Here is a 21,604-nt window from a genome sequence, read left to right as displayed (position 1 = left end):
TGGGTGATATAGAAATAAATATAAATGTATTCATGTGTACGGTTTAATATACATACATGTATTTCTTACCTCTGTTCATGAGAGGAATCTAAGAACAATGATACCCCAGTAGCAATAAGCACCGTTAGCTTCTAGATTTTTATTTCAAAATATTGTTTTCCATTAAAAGGAACTAGTGCCCCTTAAAGACAAGATTGATTCAGGAGATGGGCAGGGAAAATACAGGATAAGCCTAGAGTATCTTAGAATGACAGAAATTAAGGACATATTCAAAAAATAATTTAGGCATCTCAGTAGTACACAGTGCCAACTGGAAGGAGCTCTCAGTGGTGAGAGCAGAACTGTTTTAGCAACAACTTTATATGATGATAGATTTTAAATCTTAGAATAAAATATCTATAAGTTCCTACTTATATAAGTACCTAATTGAATAAATAAATAAATGGAGGTGAAGGGACAGGTCTTCCCTGCAGGTGAATGTCAGTTAATTCCTTTTGCACTGCAGGGACTACATTTCCCTGCAGTGTAGAAGGAATGAGAATAATACAAATTTACCATTAGGGAAATACTGCAGTAGTAATTGTTGCAGCAAGAGCTCTGACAGACACTAAAATTAGTGGGTGCAAATTTGTGGAGAAACAGGATATTAGCACAATCTCAAAGTATCTCTCCAAGACATTTACCTGTTACAAAGGGGGAAATGGTTAACTTTCCAGTGGAATGAGCAGCCAACACCACCGTAACTGAATGATCAAGGTATGTACATAATCATGTAGCCTCTGATATAATGCACAACATTTCTTTTGTGAAATTTTCATCAAAAATGTATATCTTAATCTAATCTTGAGAAAACATCAAACAAGACCAAATTGAGAGGTACTCTCCAAAATAACTGTCAAGGTCAGAAAAGACAAGGAAAGAATGAGGAATGGTCACAGATTGGAGGAGACTAAGGAAACACAAGAACAAAATGAGACATGGATCCTCAAACAGAAAGGATCGGGTGGGAGTTGGGGGAAAAGGCAAAATATAAATAAAATCTGTTTATGTTTAATAGTATTTTACTAATGTTAATTTCCTGGTTTTGATAATTGTGCTGTGAGTATGTAAGTTGTTAAATTAGAGGAAACAGGGTGATGATGTACTTGAACTATTTTTGTAACACATCTATATGTCTAAAATTATTTCAAAATAAAGATTTAAAAAAGAATGTTGGGTGAGCATTAACTTGGTAGTTACATGTAACTAAATCTAAATGACAGATATAGAGAACATGTAGTCTTTAATGGCTGTGTGTTTTCACAGTGGAGCTATAGTAAGACAAAACAAATGGAGAAAGAATGGGAAGAGTACATGCAAAAACTTGTGAACCTTTCATTAAATCACTTTGGTGATGGTGGTGTCATTGTTATTCTGAAAACGTGCATAATATGAGGAAAAAGTAACTGATATTCTAATTATATCATCTGTGGTGTCCTTGAAAACCAAGATTCTCAGTGTGGGAAAAAGAAATAAGATGTAAGACAGAAAAGTTAAGGAAAACAACTATCATTATGAACTCATGGGTTAATTTTATTATTTTCTAGCTCTGTCCACTGAAAAGACTTAAAAACAATGGCCAACCCAGTAGCAGTGAGCATCCTTTAGCACCCAGATCGTGGTCTTGAAATACAGTTTCCCATTAAAGTAAACCAAGGCGTCTTGGAAAAGTGGCTGATTCCAGTTATGGGGCATAATGAGCCAAGAAACATCCTGTCATTCCAAGTAGTGTGGACTGTATCAAAGTCATTTCAGAAAGACTCAAGAGCCAACTTAAAAAGGTTTCCATTGTCTAAGATGGGACAATTTAAGCATCACAAGGATAATAACTGTAGTGGATTAAAACACATTGAATATGTCTTAAATCCATGACTTCATCATAATACTAATAGAAAAACTGGTTACCTTTGGAGGATGCCAGTAGAGACCAAATTATTATTTTGAAAATTGTTAAATAAACAAAAAGAATTGAACTTTAATCCTGACTTTTCAGTATTAACTGTACCACTGTATAACAAAATAATAAATTAGTAAAGTTTATTTTTATAGGGTTTATAATCACAGATGGAAGATTGACGGAATGGGAATATCATTTTGTAATCCCTAATAAGAAAAGGTTTTAGATACTCAGCATTAACATCTCTTAACATCACAAAAAGAGATGATCACACATTAATGCCTCTTGATAAAGAACATACCACCACTGAAGTAGTTTTGCCACAGAAATTGAACCTGAATCTGATGCAGATTATAGATTAAAGTGATGACTTACAGGGGAAGAAAGGACAGAGGAATATGGGAATGCAGTCAGCAAAATCCAGAAATTATAGAATTGAGTCACCATCAAATTACTTGATTTGGTGACTCAAATAAATTGCAAAAAAAATAAAGGATGGAGGAACAATAGTAGGTTAAAGAGACCTAAAAAAGAAAGTAAAAGGTAAAACTAAACTATAAAGCAAAATAAGGAAGTGATTAATATAAAAGTCAAGGTAATAGTTATACTTGTTAAAGAGGGAATTACTATTGGGAAAAGGCTTGTGTGTGGCTTTTCGGGTGCTGACAGGGTTCTATTTCCTGTTTGCCTTCTAATAATTTATTAAGTGGTTCATTTGTTTTCTGTGGGTGGCTTTACTTTTTAAATTTTTATTTATTTATTTATTTGGCTGCGCTGGGTCTTAGTTGTGGCACGTGGGGTCTTCATTGCAGCATGTGGGATCTTTTTTTTTTAGTTGCGGCATGCAGAATCTTTTAGTTGAGGCATGTGGGATCTTTGTTGTGGCATGTGGGATCTTTAGTTGTGGCATGTGGGATCTAATTCCCTGACCAGGGATTGAACCCAGGCCCCCTGCATTGGGAATTTGGAGTCTTAACCACTGGAGTACCAGGGAAGTGCCCTGTGGCTTTATTTTGTTATACTTAATTATAAACAACTTCTTGATACCTTTTTGGCAGATATCAACCATGTTGATATCATCAATTTTTAAATAAGTTACAAAAGGATTGGCACCAGTTTGTATCCCTTTAACATGCAATAAAATGATATTACTAATGTTTTAGTGAAGGCAGCTCCTATTATTTGTCCATTAAATGCATGTTGGTAATATCAAATGATGATTTCAATATTTTGAGCCCAGAAAACTACTAGAGCTCATTAATGAATACACATAAAACAGTTGCATTTCTGTACACTAACAATGAAAGATCAGAAAGAGAATTTAAGGAAACAATCCCGTTTACCATCACATCAAAAAGAATAAAATACACAGGAATAAACCTACCTAAGGAGGCAAAAGACCTGTACTCTGAAAATGGTAAGACACTGATGAAAGAAATCGAAGATGATGCAAAACAGATGGAAAGATATGCCACATTCCTGGATTGAAAGACTCAATATTCTCAAAATGACTGTACTACCCAAGGCAATCTACAGATTCAGTGTAATCTCTATCAAATTACCAATGGCATTTTTAACAGAACTAGAACAAAAAAGTTTTTAAATTTGTATGGAAACACAAAAGACCCGAATAGCCAAAGCAACCTTGAGAAAGAAAAATGGAGCTGGAGGAATCAGGCTCCCTGACTTCAGACTATACTATAAAGCTGCAGTCAGCAAAACAGTATAGTACTGGCACAAAAACAGAAATACGGATCAATGGAACAGGATAGAAAGCCCAGAAATAAGCCCACGCACCTATGGCCAATTAATCTACCACAAAGAAGTCAAGAATATACCATGGAGAAAGACATCTCTTCAACAAGTGGTGCTAGGAAAGCTGGACAGCTACATGTAAAAGAATGAAGTTAGAACATTCTCTAACACCGTACACAAAAATAAACTCAAAATGGATTGAAGACCTAAATGTAAGACCGGAAACTATATAACTGTTGGAGGAAAACATAGGCAGAGCACTCTTTGACATAAATCCAGCAGTATATTTTTGGATCCACCTCCTAGAGTAACAAAAATAAAAACAGGGACTTCCCTGGCAGTCCAGTGCTTAAGACTCTGCTTCCACTGCAGGGGGCATGGATTCGATCCCTGGTCGGGGAATTAAGGTCCCACATGCCGTGGGTGTGGCCAAAACAAAAAGAAAAATAGACAAATGGGACCTAATTAAACTTAAAAGATTTTGCACAGCAAAGGAAACCATAAACAATACAGAAAGACAACCCACAGAATGGGAAAAAATATTTGCAAATGATGCAGCCAACAAGGGATTAATCTCCAAATATACAAGTAGCTCATGCAGCTCAATATCAAAAAAAAACAAACAACAAACAACCCAATCAGAAAATGGGCAGAAAATCTAAAGGGACATTTCTCTAAAGAAGACATACAGATGGCCAAAAAGCACATGAAAAGATGCTTAACACCGCTAAGTATTAGAGAAACACAAATCAAAACTACAATGAGGTATCACCGCACACAGAATGGCCATCATCAAAAAGTCTACAAACAGTAAATACTGGAGAGGGTGTGGAGAAAAGGGAACCCTTCTGCACTGTTGATGGGAATGTGAATTCGTACAGCCACTAGGGAGAACAGTATGGAGTTTCCTTTAAAAAAGTAAAAATAGGGCTACCATATGATCTAGCAGTCCCACTCCTGGGCATAAATTAGGAGAAAACCGTAATTCAAAAAGATACATGCCCCCCAATGTTCATAGCAGCATTATTTACAATAGCCAGGACATGGAAGCAACCTAAATGTCCGTCAACAGATGAATGGATAAAGAAGATGTGGTATGTATATATATATATATATATATATATATATATATATATATATAATGGAATATTACTCAGCCACAAAAAGAATGAAATAATGCCATTTGCAGCAATATGGATGGACCTAAAGATTATCATACTAAGTGAAGTAAGTTGGACAGTGAAAGATCAAATATCATATGATATCACTGATATGTGGAATCTAAAAAAAAGTGAGGGCTTCCCTGGTGGCGCAGTGGTTGAGAGTCTGCCTGCCGATGCAGGGGACACGGGTTCGTGCCCCGGTCCGGGAAGATTCCACATGCTACGGAGCAGCTGGGCCCATGAGCCATGGCCACTGAACCTGCACGTCCGGAGCCTGTGCTCCACAATGGGAGAGGCCACAACAGTGAGAGGCCCGCGTAACGCAAAAAAAAAAAAAAAAGTGATACAAATGAACTTATTTAAAAAACAGAAACAGACTCACAAACAAACTTCTGGTTACCAGAGGGGAAAGGTGGGGGAGGGGAATAAATTAGGAGTTTGGGATTAACATATACACACTACTATATATAAAATAGATAATCAATAGAGATCTACTGTATAGCACACAGATCTCAATATTCTAAAATAACCTAAATGGGGAAAAAAATCTGGAAAAGAATAGATATATGTGTATGTATTACTGAATCACTTTGCTGTACACTGAATCTAACACAACATTGTAAATCAACTGTATTCCAACATAAAATAAAAGATTTTTTAATTTATTGATATATATCAATAATGCTATATGTTATATTTTTTAGATTCCACATATATGTGATATCATACAGTATTTGTCTTTCTCTGTCTGACTTATTTCACTTAGCATAATGCCCTCCAAGTCCATCTGTGTTGCTGCAAATGGCAAACTTTCATTCTTTTTTATGGCTGAGTAGTATTCCATTGCATATATCTACCACATCTTCTTTATCCATTCATCTGTTCATGGACACGTACGTTACTTCCATACCTTGGCAATTGTAAATAATGCTGCTGTGAACATTGGGTGCATGTACCTTTTCAGATTAGTGTTGTTGTTTCTTTTAGATATATATACCCAGGAGTGGAACTGCTGAGTCATATGGTATTTCTACTTTTAGTTTTTTGAGAAACCTCCATCCTGTTTTCCACAGTGGTTGCACCAGTTTACTTTCCCACCAGCAGTGTATGAGGGTTCCCTTTTCTTCACATCCTCACCAGCATTTGTTTGTGTTCTTTTTGATGATGGCCATTCTGACAAGTGTGAGTTAAATTTTTTTCTTGTAATAAAAAGTCATGTGGTAAGCAGTTCAGGTCTGGTTCAGCAGCTCCATGAAGCCGTCAAGTACCCTTCCTAATCTGCCATCCTTAGCATGTGGCTTTGATTGTTCCCTCTCCAGGTATTGTGTGCAGGCTCTGGACAAAAAGCAGGGGAGGGCTTCCCTGGTGGCGCCGTGGTTGAGAGTCCACCTGCCGATGCAGGGGACACAGGTTCGTGCCCCGGTCCGGGAAGATCCCACATGCCGTGGAGCGGCTAGGCCCGTGAGCCATGGCCGCTGAGCCTGCACGTCCGGAGCCTGTGCTCCGCAATGGGAGAGGCCACAACAGTGAGAGGCCCGTGTACCACAAAAAAAAAAAAAAAAAAAAAAAAAAAGCAGGGGAAGGGGCAGAAGGCATAGGTCAACTGAACTTTGTAAGTCTCACCCAGATTTCCTCATGCATCTCATTGGCCAGAATTGGTTCACATGACCCTTAGCTATAAGGTATCTGAAGAGGCAAGTACTTTCTTGAACAAAATTAGAGTTGTAGTAGTAAGAAAGAAGAGGAGATTGATACTGGATAGGTAACTAGCAATGTCCTTCAGTGTTAACTTACATAGACATTCAGTGTTTCATTACATAGTGATTGGGATGGGTGGGAAAGCCCATAATAGGTGATTAATAGATAATTGTTGAGTAAATATGCTTTAAAAACCCACAGTAAGTAACACTTGTCTTGAATCACCTTAAGTTTGTCAAGCAATGTTGCTGTTGCATTGTGATTTTAGAGGTGAATTTTTCCTTGAGTCTTGTTACTTCAAATTTCATGTCTCTTAAACTTATTTGCATCTTCCTTTACAGTTAGTTTCCTTTTGACAGAACTTGTTAGAAATGCTTGTATAACTGAATGACCTTTTTACCAATTATGATTGTGCTTAAAATTTCATTTCATGTCATAATTTTTGTGTCTTCGGTTTTAGGGATACATCCATGTGATCTACAGGAGCTAGAGATATAATTGTTGTTATGTTTTTCTCTTATAAGAGCTAAGTCAAAAAAATATATTGAATATTTCGGGGTTAAGAGAAATATAAGCCAGTGAAGAATAATTGTTGAGGTCACTTAGTCCAGCTGCTTTATTTATACATGAAGAAATGAGGATCAGAGAGTTTGTGACATATCTAAAGATACACCACTAGCTGAATTAGGATTACTGAACCTAGGAGTCTTGAAACTAATGTTACTCTTCATTTTATTTTGTCACGTTGTTACTCAAATCAAAATCAGTTTAAAGGACTTATTCATTCACCACCCCAAAAGCAAAGTGTCATTTTAGCTTGGGTGGGAGTCACAGTGAAAATCCTGGGTTGCTTTTTTTTTTGGCGGTACGCGGGCCTCTCCCGTTGCGGAGCACAGACTCCGGATGCGCAGGCTTAGCGGCCATGGCTCACGGGCCTAGCTGCTCCGCGGCATGTGGGATCTTCCCGGACCGGGGCACGAACCCGTGTCCCCTGCATCGGCAGGCGGACTCTCAACCACTGCACCACCAGGGAAGCCCCTGAGTTGCTTTTTGAACCAAAATATATAGAAAAAATATGAAATTGTGTTTAGTATACTCTTTGTATTAGGCTAAAGTTATTTATAAAGATGGTAATCTGTATTTTAATTGTTAACCAAGATATTTATTTAATTAGACTTCCTGATACATTAACCAATTTCAATGAAAGAATTTACTAAACCTACTTAATCAATGGGAAAGGGAAGACATTCAAACTAGATAATTTCTGCCATGTCTTTAATTTTCTTAGTGACATGCATATGTTAAATAAGTATATGACAGTTAAAGAGGGAGGCACAATACTCTAATCTCAGGTTCTCAGTAGTTATCAGTGGTTCTTGAATTTTTTATTTGCAGTATGATTGAACATAAAAGAAATGATGGTTTGTAATAAAAGTACTTAACTTTTTAAAAGAAATGTTGAATTCTCAGTTTAAAGAATATGTCCTACTTCATCTCACTTCTGTCTATTACATTTTATTCCCACGAAAACGTTGAAACTGGTGTATCAACTTGGCAAGAATCTGTTCATAAAAAAGTTTTTAATTCCTATCTTGGTAAAAGAAGTGAGGTTTCAGTTGCAAGGATAGGGTGAGGAAAATTTAGGTAAAATTAGTAGTTAAAGAATTCTGAAAACACTACTCAGATTCCCTGAGCACAAGTTTAAAGCGTATATGCATTCTCTGTAATTCCATTCAAAGATTTATGATATTTACTAAATATGACTCTTGTTATATTTATTTATTTATTTTTAATAAATTTATTTATTTTATTATTGGCTGTGTTGGGTCCTCGTTGCTGAGCGCGGGCTTTCTTTTAGTTGCGGTGCGCGGGAGCTACTCTTCATTGCAGTGTGTGGGCTTCTCATTGCAGTGGCTTCTCTTGTTGTGGAGCTTGGGCTCTAGGTGCGCTGGCTTCAGTAGTTGTGGCACGCGGGCTCTAGAGCGCAGGCTCAGTAGTTGTGGTGCACGGGCTTAGTTGCTCCACGGCATGTAGGATCTTCCCGGACCAGGGCTTGAACCTGTGTCCCCTGAATTGGCAGGCAGATTCTTAACCACTGTGTCACCAGGGAAGCCCCATACTTTTGTTATATTTAAATTTGCACTATTAGATACTCCATGAAAGTTGGAAATATATAGCCGATAAGGTAAAAAGAGGAGTTGACAGATAAACACAGTTTCCTTATAAAATACTAACTTCTGAAATGTTCAGTAATGGCATGTGATAAAGTAAACTGTAATATAACCATATTGAGGGATGTTACATAATTAAGTCAAATTTCTGTAAAGGCATTTAATATCATAAGAAAATGCTAATGTTTCAGTGAGAAAAATGGGGCAGCATGATCCCAGTGTTCTCAAAAATATATAAGACTAGAAGGAAGTAACCTAAAATAAAATATTAATAGTGATTGCCTCTGGGTATTTGGATTATGGGCATGTTTTTTGTTTCTCTGTTTTTCATTTTCTGTACAGAATTGTTACTTTTATAACCTGATAAAACATAAAACATTTTCCCACTGCCTTGCTCATGTTACCTCAGTTAAATGAAGTGCTCAGTGACTTGCAAAGAACAGTTGTCAGGTTTTAAAACAAATATGGTCTTTTGGAAATGTTTTATGATATATTCTTAGTTTCATATTTTTGAGCCATCACTGGAGCTTGAATAAATTATTTGAGATGCATAAATATTTACATTTCATTGAGAACATTGAAGCTAAAAGTTTAAAGCAGAAACCTGAGTTTTTCTAAATAATAGTTTTTTTAATATCTAAAAGTTGTACTTCAGAGTTTGGTAATTTTCTTTACTGTGTGATTTTATTTTTTATTGTCAGATGTCCAGTGACAGAAGCCACCTCTTTTAAGAGAGAAACTTTGAATGGATATATATTTTATGTTTTGCCTTATATATTTTATAATCTTGAATGCTTAGATTCATGTGAACGTTTTCTGATTTTTAGAGCAACGGAAGGAAAGTGAAAAGATGAAAAGTGTTGAGCAGCGAGTAGATTCAGAAAACTGTTCTACACCCAATGCTCTAGAAGAGACTACTGTGAAAATAGAAAAAGAAGATGAAAAGGAACTTGTAAAACTGCCTGTCATAGTGAAGCTAGAAAAACCTTTGCCAGAAAGCGAAGAAAAAAAGAGTATCAAAGAAGAAAGTGATTCCTTCAAGGAAAATGTCAAACCCGTAAAAGTCGAAGTGAAGGAATGTAGAGCAGATCCTAGAGATATCAAAGGTAGCATGGAGAAGCCAGAGCCTGAGAGGCTAGATTTTGCTGGCAATGTTAAATCTTCTCAAGAAATCACTGAGAAGTCTACTGAAGAAACCGAGAAACTTAAAAATGACCAGCAGGCCAAGATACCACTAAAAAAACGAGAAATTAAACTGAGTGATGATTTTGACAGTCCAATCAAAGGACCTTTGTGTAAATCAGTTACTCCAACAAAAGAGTTTTTGAAAGATGAAATAAAACAAGAGGAAGAGACTTGTAAAAGGATCTCTACAATCACTACTTTTGGTCATGAAGGGAAACAGCTGGTAAATGGAGAAGTTAGTGATGAAAGGGTAACTCCAAATTTTAAGACAGAACAGATGGAGATGAAGTTTTATGATACAAAGGAAGATAGCTGTAGCCCCTCTAAGGACAGAAGTGTCATCATGGAGGGAAATGGAGCAGAGTCTTTAAATTCTGTCATAACGAGTATGAAAATAGGTGATCTTGAGAAAGAAGTGGTCACTTCAGGGAAAGATGCAGATAGTTCAATATCAGCCTTAGAGACACAGAGTCACAAAGGGCACATAGAGGAAACTGGTCCTCCAGAAATGGAAACTCCTCTTGAGACTTCTGAAATAGCAAAGGATCTCTCTTTAAAAACTGCTTTATCTACCGCTGAATCCTGTAGCATGAGAGTTGAAGAGAGGTCTCCCAAAAGTAAGAAGGATAAGCGCCCACCAGTCCTAGAATGTCTTGAAAAGTTAGAGAAGTCCAAAAAGACTTTTCTTGATAAAGACACACAAAGATTGAGTCCGATACCAGAGGAGGTTCCAAAGAGTACTGTAGAATCAGTAAACGCAGGGTTTCCCGAGACAGCTGAAACTTCTCCATCATCTAACGTGACTGTCCACTGTGAGAAACTAGCCTCAGAAAAAGAAGTGGTAGAGTGTCAGAATAGCAGTTCCACTGAAGGTCAGTCTTTGGAGAAAATAGACCCAGAAATTTTAAAAGTGGATGCTGAATCCACAAAGGTAGAAGTGGATGATCTGGACAATGCCCAGACCTCTGGCACAGGTGATCCTTCTGAGACAAAGGGTTCTATGCAAAAAAGCAAATTTAAATATAAGTTGATTCCTGAAGAAGAAACCACTGCCTCAGAGAACACAGAAATAACCTCTGAAAGGCAGAAAGAGGGTATCAAATTAACAATTAGGATATCCAGTCGGAAGAAGAAGCCAGATTCTCCTCCCAAAATTCTAGAGCCAGAAACCAAGCAAGAGAAGACAGAAAAGGAAGAAGAGAAAACAAATGTGGGTCGTACTTTAAGGAGGTCTCCAAGAATATCTAGACCCACAGCAAAAGTAGCTGAAATCAGAGATCAGAAAGCTGATAAAAAAAGAGGGGAAGGAGAAGATGAAGTGGAAGAAGAGTCAGCAGCTTTGCAAAAAACTGAGAAAAAAGAAAATTTGAAAAAAACAGAGAAGGATACAAATTCTAAAGTAACCAAGGTAAAATTTCTTCTACTCTGAGTTTTAATTTTTCTTAGAAATACTTGGCTCTGAGTGTTTGTAGCTGTTTGCTTTTGGCTAAATTAGCTCGTTCAAAGATAACTAAAAGAACAACCACCACAAAAAAGCCTCTCTTCCTATATCTGAGATGTTTTTTCGTAGTAGTTATCTCCAGACATTAAATTTCAGACTGTATAATCTTGTCATCTTTTAAACTTTTTCTCTATTATAGGCAATATAGAAATATATTCTCTGTATTGTAAACTATCCAAGTAATACCTAACCTGTATGATTGAAAAATGAAAATTCCTTAGAAACACTATTAACAGTTTGGGCTTCATCTCTTTGCAGTCCTTTTTCCATATATTCATGTCCATGTTCGTAAATACTTCCCATTCTTTTAAAAAATAGATCGAATCAAATTATTTTTCTATGAGCTTTTCACTTAACAGTGTGTGTCTGAACTCTACATATCAGTAGATATAGTCTACTTTTTGGTTATTGGCAGCCACGTAGTATTCCATAGTGTGGGTGTACCTCAGTTTATTTAACCACTCCCTGCTTGATTGACATTTAGGTCGTTTCCAATTTTTCACTATTACAGGCAGTGCTGCATTGAAGATCCTTTTGGACATGAGTGAGTATTTCTTTAGAATAGACCCCTAGAATTGGAATTGCTGGGTCAAGGGGCATATGTGTTTTAAGTTCTGATGGCTTTCTCTATATTGCCCTCCAAAAAAGGCCCAGTTAATGTACCTTCTCATTGCCAGTGTTTGAGAGTGCCTCTGTGTCCCCATTTTAATCATTAGTCATAGAGCCAGAATTTTTTTTTCTATGACCCTCTTATTTTAAGCAAAATCTAGTACAAGTCTTTGGCTAGCCTATGGGAGTTTGTTGTAATTAAAAGTGCTACTTTTGTTTTTGATATATTTAAGTGGTCAGATTGTTCTTAATTGCAAGTGATCCTTTGTCCCCTGAAATACTAAATTTTTATTTAAAAAAAATTTCCCCTTCTGTTGTTAGAATTATTTTGGTCTTTGGTGGGGACTTACACTGTAGGAGTGAACAGAAATATGACTTAAAATATTGTGAAGCCAGCCAATAAAAAGCAGTTCCCAACATTATAAAGTTATTCTCTGAATAATATTTTTTAAGTTTATCAGGATTTTTGTATGCATTTTTTTTTTTGTATGCATTTTTGACCCATTAAATTTTTTAAATTCATCACTAATACGGGAATTAAATTTTTTATGTAACAATATAGTCATCGCTCTATTATAGAGCCTTTGAAAAGTGCATGATCTTTGACCCAGAATCCTCTTCGAGGAATTTATCCTAACCACAGAAGTGTGTGTAAAAGTTTGTATTTGCAAGGATACACTGTTTATGAAAGTGAAAAATGGAAAACTACCTAAATGTCTGTCTAGTAGTGGATTAGATAAATATAGCTATGTGATGGCTTATACATATATATACACACACACATGATGTTAGGAGACTATTTTATAACTAGGGAAAATAGTTGTAAGACAGAACGTTCATTATAATTCTCCCTTCCAAAAAGTAGAAAAAATTAATGGAAATATATACCAAAATTTAATAGTAGGTATATCTGTGGATGAAGCCACAATAATTTTTCTTTTCTTCTTTGTGTATTCACTAAATATTCTACAATGCACATATAATCAGAAGTGTTTTTTTTAACATTCTTATTACATCAGATTATCCTAATGTTTTATTTTATACAAGGTAAAACCCAAAGGCAAAGTTCGATGGACTGGGTCTCGAACACGTGGCAGGTGGAAATATTCCAGCAATGATGAAAGTGAAGGGTCTGACAGTGAAAAATCATCTGCAGCTTCGGAAGAGGAGGAAGAAAAGGAAAGTGAAGACGCCATCCTAGCAGATGATGATGAACCATGCAAAAAATGTGGCCTTCCAAACCATCCTGAACTAGTATGTACCTGATCTAAATGGACAGTATTCAAATTATTGGTATGCTGTGGTGTGAAGCAGCCTAACTTCTGGGTTTGATCATGATTTCAGTTTTATGTGTGCAAAATAGCCTTTATTTCTGTTTCTCAGATAATAACCCAACTCTAGGGAGGATTAGGATCTTGCTTTCATTCTTACCTGGCTTTATATTGATATTTCCTCTACTTAAGCATGCACTTCTAATCTCTTCTCACAGATCAATTAGTTTATTCAAATATTTCTATTCTGTTTTTTTCCTTTAAAGTTTTCTTCTTTTCCTTTAAGTTACTTTATAATGATATTTCTGAAGTGGCAGCTTTAAATAAGTAAGACCTGAAGGGCCTGTTGCCTTTCTGTAAAAACATGTAAGTCAAGTAGTAACCTAGTAGGGCTTTAAACTTTACAAAGTGGACAGTTGTAAAAAAAATTTTAAGAGGATAATTATAGACTAGATATATTCAGAAAAATAGTGACAGATTTACATGGGACTTCCTTATTTAGGAAGTAAGTTCTTCAAAGATTGCCTAAATCAGGAAAACCAGTTCCTAACCTATATATATAGTTTTGCAGTTCATAAGTGCTTTCTAAAGAACCTATTGAGGAAACACTCATGTTATGCTCAATTCTATGCAACCGTTCTGTTCTTTTGAATAGATTTGACTTTAAAAGCAAGGTCCACCTATTAAGCAGAAAGAGACATAAAGAAAGAAACTTCCACATAGGTTGAGTTGTATGGGAGCAGAAATAAGTTATGTAAAGTTGCCAAGCACAGTTCCTGATAATCTGTTGTGTGCTGGGGTAAAGCTGTTTTCTTCCTACATGTGAAAATCGTATCTGGAAACCAAATCAGTGAAGTTCATCAAATTCCAGTAGTTGCAGAGGGTTCAAGTAAAAGATGTAACTTAGACCCAGAGAATAACTTTAGCTCCGAGAAGAACACTTGTCAAAAGTACACTGAGAAGACCCTTCTAAGCATTTTTATGATCATCAAACTATAAAAGTTAGGTAAAGACTTTCGTGTGGAGAAGGGCAAAGAGAAGATTGAGATAGTGGTCTTTTCTGCCCCTAAATCAAGTAAAAATCAATATTTGTGTTCTTTCCCTACCATTTCCTAATATTTTTTTATACTGAGAGAATGCATTTTGACTGGGGCAGCAATAGACGTCAATGACAAAGGGGTGTGAAGAAATGAAAAGTAAAATGAGGTGAGCAGAAATGACACCCAGGAGATGGAGAAAGTTGTACCCTTCTTGGAACACACATAGGATTTTTATTTGGTTATCTTAATAACTGCTCTGAAAATCCCATTGCTGGTTATTGTGCCAAAGAGAAAGACATTGGAAACTGAAGATCCCAAATATGGTGGATTTCTTACGCTAGATATTTAAGGATAATCCTCAAATAAAAATATTAGGCAGCTGTTGTGTGTTAAGTGGTAGGGAAATGATGGTGAATTAGATGTGGTCCTTGTTCTCTTTGAGCTTACAGCAGAAAAGCAATAAATTCATAGATGAGTATAGAACTCTATCGGGTTTTTCAGATGTTTTAGTGAAAATAAGTGGATCATTGCCTGAAGCTTGGAAATCTCACGTAGTAGTATTTATTTTAATGGGTTTTTACCTTTCTTGAAGAATAGAGACAATCATCATTTTAGAAATAAACTGAATTCTAAAAGTTTATTTTTAACTTTGTTATTTGAAATTTAGATTATGTTTTAACATAGAAATGATGTGATAAATAGAATCAGGTGCCCAGGTTAGTCCACATATGCCTGTGTAAGCAATCAATCACATAACTGAAGTATAATGTTAATATAACTTACATTGAATTCTGGCTATTGGTAGCAAACGGAGAAGGGAGTTTTCCACTTTTAAAATGTGTGCACATTCCATCCCCCACTCTAAACCCTCCCCATGGTACATGTTAGCAATTCAGAAACTATATATAACTATATACAAATAAAACTATATACAAATAAATAAAGTGTAGATAATGGGAGCCAGCTTTCTCACTGGTAAAGGAGTTACAAATAAGGCTGAAGGCTAGAATGAACCCTGTGGTGCTGGATTAGATGGTGAGTTATTAGTATGAACTCATACTTATTTTAATATAGATATATGTATATACATGGGGTACTATACATACATGTATTTCCTATCTCTGTCCTCTGTGAGAACTTAGAATCAGGGATACCCAGGAGCAGTGAGCACTCAGCACCCAGATCTCGATTTCTAAATACCATTCTCCAATAAAGGAACCAGTGTTTCTGGGGAAAATGGCTGATTCTAAGGCTTGGGCAAGGAAAATATAAGATGTGCCTAGAGTATCCTGTATTACCAGAAAGTAAGGAAGTGCTTTAAAAAAAAATAAAAGCATGCAAATGAGTCCTAAGGACACAGGGGCCAACCTGAAAACTCCTAGTATATCAATGGCTAGAACAATTTGAACAATAAATTAAATATTTGTTTTAGATTATAACCCAAAGAATAAAATAATATTCATTAGTTCATTCTGATAAAAATAAATAATTGAATAAACAAAAAAATGGGGTAATGGGGGAGGGACTTTTTTTTTTTTTTACAGAAGAATTCCAAATAGCAAATGTTGAGGGCATGAGGAAAACAGAAAATCACCATTAGAACACCACAGTAATAATTGTTTTGTTTTGTTTTGCTTAGTTCCCAGACCAGGGATCGAACCCAGGTCCCAAGCAGTGGAAGCGCAGAGTCCTAACCACAGGACCACCAGGGAATTCCCAGTAATAATTATTGCAGCAAGATCCACTGATGAGTCCTAAAACTAGTGGGTGAAGCTGTAAGGAAAACCAGGGTATAGCATAGCTTCAACATATCTTCCCCCAAAATATTTATTAATTACTGTGGTGATTTTAACTTATCTCTACATATTCTTTGATACTCCTCTCTTCAGAAAGTGGAGCTTAATTCCCTTCCCCGTGAGTATGGGCTGGAGTTATCACTTTTAACAAGAATAGAGTATAGAAAGTGAAAAGTAACTTTACAGTGATAAAAAACAACAGACACTACTATAACCAAGTGATCAAAGTTAATATCACCAGTAATAAGTCATATTGTACAATTTGAACAGTAAGTTATCAAATTGTTACACTATCATGTACCCCCAGATATGATGTAGTGAGCAGGGCATTTCACCTCTATGGTATTCTCAAAAACCCATAACTTCAGTCTAATCATGAGAAGACATCAGACAAACCCAAACTGAGGGCAGTCTGCATAATATCTGAGTAGTACTCTGCAAAACTGTCAAAGTCATGGAAAGCAAAGAAAGACCAAGAAACTGTTACAGATCAGAGGAAATTAAGAAGAGATGATGAAATGCAGTGTAACATCCTGGGTTGGATCCTACAATCAAAAAAAGGGCAATAGTGGAAAAACTGGTGAAGTCCGAATAATGTCTGTTGTTTAGTTAATAGTTTTATACTGATGTTAATTTCTTAAGTTTTGGTAAATGTACCATGGTTATGTAAGATATTAACGTTAGTGTCCTATCTTGGCAACTCTTCCATAAATCTAAAATTATTTTAAAATAAATGATTTTTTTAAGTTCATGAGTGTGTACCATTTTAAGTTTTAGAGAACTGGTCATCTGAAACTCGAATAGCAAAAAATAATCAGCTTAAGATTAATTATTCGTAACTTTTTTATTTGAACATAATTGTCCTTAGTGTAGTTCCATTCCTCTCATGTTTGAATTTACATGATAAAAGGAGCCATGAATGTTTCTTACAGATACATAATTGAAATGCTATTTACAGTGGAAATTATTTGTATTTTAAAAATCCTGTGTGTGGTAGGGAAGTTTATGGTACTTCAGCTATAAAACTTTGTTATAAAGAATGTGTTATATTCCTCATGGCGTACCAAAAAAGGATTGTAACTCTAGTTCAGAAAAGACTTGTTATTTTTCACTTAATTTATTAGCTTAACATATTATTTTTCTTGGTTCTAAATCAAAAAAAAAATCATATCTTAGAGGGGAGTTTCCTGGCGGTCCAGTGGTTAGGACTCCGCACTCTCACTGCCAAGGGCTCGGGTTCAATCCCTGGTCAGGGAACTAACATCCCATAAGCTGTGCAGTGAGGCCCCCCCCCAAAAAAAAGACATGTTAGGATCCTAATTAGCAGAGCTTTTTTATTATTATGCTATATGCAGATAAAGAGTATAGTATAGTATAGTACTTAGTTTTATGCTAAGAAATATAGAATGTCTTTATTTTTAACTTGAGTCATTGAATATTAGTCATAGAGTTAGGTTGACAATCTGTGGTTTATTTCAGATTCTCCTGTGTGACTCTTGTGATAGTGGATATCACACTGCCTGCCTTCGCCCTCCTCTCATGATCATCCCAGATGGAGAATGGTTCTGCCCCCCTTGCCAACATGTATGATGACCCAGCACAGTTTTGTTTTTCCAGTCTTTGATTTTATGTTTAAATTAATAATATTTCTTGACAGCCACTAAACATTTTAATCTTCAATTTGTACATATTGTTCATCTCTTGTTTAAATTTCTGTGAAATTAGAGACTATTGATAAAAACTACCTTTTAGGGGTTCCCTGGTGGCATAGTGGTTGAGAGTCCGCCTGCTGATGCAGGGGACACGGGTTCGTGCCCCAGTCCAGGAAGATCCCACATGCCGCGGAGCGACTAGGCCTGTGAGCCATGGCCGCTGAGCATGTGCATCCAGAGCCTGTGCTCTGCAACGGGAGAGGCCACAACAGTGAGAGGCCCGCGTACCGCAAAAAAAACCCAAAAAAACAACTACCTTTTATTAGTATCTTTTAGGTCTTCCCTTTATTTTTTTTCCAAAGCAATTCTTAGAAGACCTCTGGGTTTTGTAGAATTATAATCTCTGGTTTATTTTTTCTCACATTCATTAAAGGCACAAAAACCCCCCAAATTAAGATAATATACAAGGGAAGAAATAAGTTTCTTCCTTTTGTTTATCCCTTTGTTTCATTCTCTTTTTCATTTCTGCCTACCTTCTTTTTGTCAGTTTTATAGATGGTATTATGAATTATGCACCATTATAATGTTACTATGAATAGAAACATGGATTCTGTTTCTCTCGTATCTCGATTCAGGTGGATTTCTTTTAAAACTGAAGAGCAGGATATTTTTTTGCATCCAAGAGGTCCTTTCTCTCACAAGCCCAGTCTCATTTTACTTTAAAAATGATGGCGTTGGGACTTCCCTGGCAGTCCAGTGGTTAGGACTCCACACTTCCCCTGCAGGGAGCATGGGTTCGATCCCTGGTTGGGGAACTAAGATGCCGCAAGCCGCACAGTGCAGCCAAAACCAAAAAAGATGGCCTTTGTTGCATTTCTTAGTGAAGTGGAATGTTTTTGGCTTAGCATCACTTTTGCAATTACATTCTTCAGCTCTGTTTTGACCCAGTAACCATGTGGCATGGTTTTGTAAATTCTTTTCCATTCTCTTTTTTAAAAAATAGTGATTGGCACCATTGTATTTTATTGTACATAAACCTTCTTCCTTAAAAATGTCTTAGGATTTAAAAAAAATTTTAATCACTGTCATGTATATACAGTGAACCAAATGCTATTTTAAACATTGATTACTGCCAGCAAGATAGGCATTGAACATGTTTCTCGGCAAAGCTATAAGTTTCTTTAACATGTGTGTTACTTTAAAGATACCCTGCTCATCTTCAGTTCAGTGGATGAACTGAAGCAGCATGTCTTTATTTAATTAAATATAAGGAACATTTCAGTGTTCACTACGTGGCCCCTTATCAGCTCTCAATAGCATGGTATCTGTAGCTAATAGGCAAGAGATAAATGATTGTGGAAAGGTGTGTAAAATGACACTCATCTGTTTTATTTTTTCAGAAACTACTGTGTGAAAAATTAGAGGAACAATTGCAGGATTTGGATGTTGCCTTAAAGAAGAAGGAGCGTGCTGAACGCAGGTATTGTGATATGTGTGTTAATGTTTTACTTGGGAATTTGACCTCAGAATTGTCTTCCTGTATAGACTAATGTGTCTGTCTAAAGCAGGGTTTGGCACACTCTGACCTGTGGGCCAAATATGGCCTGGCTAAGAATGGTTTTTTTCTTTTTTAAATGATTAGAAAAAAACCAAAAATCATATGTCATGGCACATGAAAATTGTATATTCTGATTTCATTGTCCATAAATAAAGTTTTATTGGAACATAGCCATGCTCATGTTTATATGTTGCCTGTGACTACTTTTGCACTACAGCAGTGGAGTTGAGTAGTTGCAACAGGGACCTTATTACCCAAACCTAATTTATTATCTGTCCTTTTACAGGAAAAGTTTGCCAATCCCTGATCTAAAATGTATATCAGAACCTACTCTGAATAAGTATTGACCCAAGTATTGTGGAGTATATGTAGCTAAGTATGTAGGGAGTACAAGAAAACTGTAAGAACTGGTCTACAGTTTAGTTACCCATGTCATCTCTTTGGGTGGGCAGAATTAACACTGGTGAAATAAAGAGCATTTAAATGCTGAACTGTGTCCTATTGACTGTAAGCAATGCCTCCCTTTTCAATATGCCACTGCAGTGTGGTCTAAAGCAGTTGAAGAAGGCTTCTTGGAGGAGGTAAGATTGGAGTTGAGCTTAATCTTTAAAGGGGGCTCAAAATCAAGACAGTAATGTTTGTATTTATTTATATTTATATGTACCTTTGTTGATTAGTCTACTGCTAAACATTCATTCATTCCTACTGTGTTCCAAACTGAAGAGAAAAGATGAGTAAGACAAAGCTCTTGCTTACCTGGAGCTCACCTTCTACCAGAGGATGCAGATGTATGAACCAGTGATTCAATAAAGTAGACAAATCGACGTATATTTAGAGCAATACTAGAACATTGTGGAGGAGCACTTTAGTTCTCCTAGGAGTTGGGGTTATCAGGGAAGTCCTTGGAAGATAACTAGGGGTTATATAGGTGGACATGCAGAGAAAGGATATTTCTGGCAAAGAGCACAGTACAAGCAGAGAGAGTGTAAATGAGTGGTGGGGGATGAAGCTATAAAGGAAACTGAGGCCAAATTGTGAACAGCTTTGCATAACTGGCTAGGAAATTTGAATTATTCTCTAGAGGCATGGGGGAGCCATCAAAGGAGGGATATGCATAATCAGACTTTTATTTCAGAAAAAATGCCCTGGTAACAGTAAGAAGAAGGAATTCGAGTTGAGGCTGTTGGAATAAAGTCTGTGAGAGCCAGTGAGGCCTGAACTAGAGCAGTCATCATGATAATACAGTAGAGAGGTTGAAGAGAATTTTCAGAGGATTAATCAGTAGGACTTGATGCCCATCTGAGAAAAATCTAAGCAGTGTCTCCTGATTGCTCCTTCATTTGCTGCTACTTTAACTCTTACCTCCTGTCACATAGTATTCCCCTCAAAACTTTAGTTTGCGTTGAGACAGTCTGCTCATTCCATAGTCCACACACTTTGTGCCAAGTTGAACCTTAAAAATGAGTTCAACTTCTAGATCCTTTTTCCTCTTTACTGCTCACCTTGAGCTCTCTCTGGCTCATGATGTATGCTGCTTAGTTTAAAGGCAAAGTTTATCTCTGAAGTTCACTAGGAGATAAAAGTAGTACTTTTTTTTTTAATTGGTTGTCTAAATACCTTTATATTTAGGAACTAACAGTCCTGTATACAGTTATTAGGACTATTTTGATGTACGAACTGCTCCTGTCATAATTTTTGACACTGGAAAAGATCTAACTAAGGATGCTTCAAATTAAATCATAATTAAAAATTAGACTCGGTCTTCCTGCAATCTGCCTGCCCTTCTGAGAAATGAGTTCATGTTCTGAAGCTGATCTGACTTAGCAGTGTAGATAGCTAATAGGCTCTCACCCTTTAAGGACTTGGAAGAAAGTAGATTCTCTCTAAAAGCCAAGAATGTAAACCACTAAGAGTTTGTCTCATACTCACATTATATCCGTTTATTCTTCGGAGGCCTGTGATGCTTGTACATTTTCTATGTGGAAAGATTGGTGAACGTATATTTTACTCTTGCCTCACATACTTTAGAATATGCTGCTGCAGTTAAATACTTTCAGTTTTAGAAATTTATGTTAAAATGTGCCACATTTGGGCTTCCCTGGTGGCGCAGTGATTGAGAGTCCGCCTGCCGATGCAGGGGACACGGGTTCGTGCCCCGGTCCGGGAAGATCCCACATGCCGCGGAGCGGCTGGGCCCGTGAGCCATGGCCGCTGAGCCTGCGCGTCCGGAGCCTGTGCTTCGCAACGGGAGAGGCCACAACAGCGAGAG

At 36.6% G+C, this 21,604-nt stretch overlaps 1 protein-coding gene across 3 annotated transcripts in view; it reads left to right on the top strand.

Moving 5' to 3' along the window:
• The window catches only part of RSF1 (remodeling and spacing factor 1), a 165,566-nt gene that overhangs the window by 121,446 nt on the left and 22,516 nt on the right, over positions 1-21,604 (top strand). For all 3 annotated transcript variants that reach the window (XM_027083495.1, XM_027083493.1, XM_027083494.1), the window contains exons 6-9: positions 9,551-11,316; positions 13,066-13,272; positions 17,605-17,709; positions 19,178-19,257. In XM_027083495.1, coding sequence (XP_026939296.1) covers positions 9,551-11,316; positions 13,066-13,272; positions 17,605-17,709; positions 19,178-19,257 — 2,158 coding nt within the window. The remainder of the gene's footprint in view (positions 1-9,550; positions 11,317-13,065; positions 13,273-17,604; positions 17,710-19,177; positions 19,258-21,604) is intronic.

The sequence above is a fragment of the Aethalodelphis obliquidens genome, unplaced genomic scaffold (genome assembly GCF_003676395.1).
Source record: "Aethalodelphis obliquidens isolate GAN/ISIS:26980383/991018 unplaced genomic scaffold, ASM367639v1 scaffold50, whole genome shotgun sequence".
Taxonomy (NCBI): Eukaryota; Metazoa; Chordata; class Mammalia; order Artiodactyla; family Delphinidae; genus Aethalodelphis; species Aethalodelphis obliquidens.
Note: the sequence above shows the minus strand (reverse complement) of the source record. Positions and strands in the feature narration are given on the sequence as shown.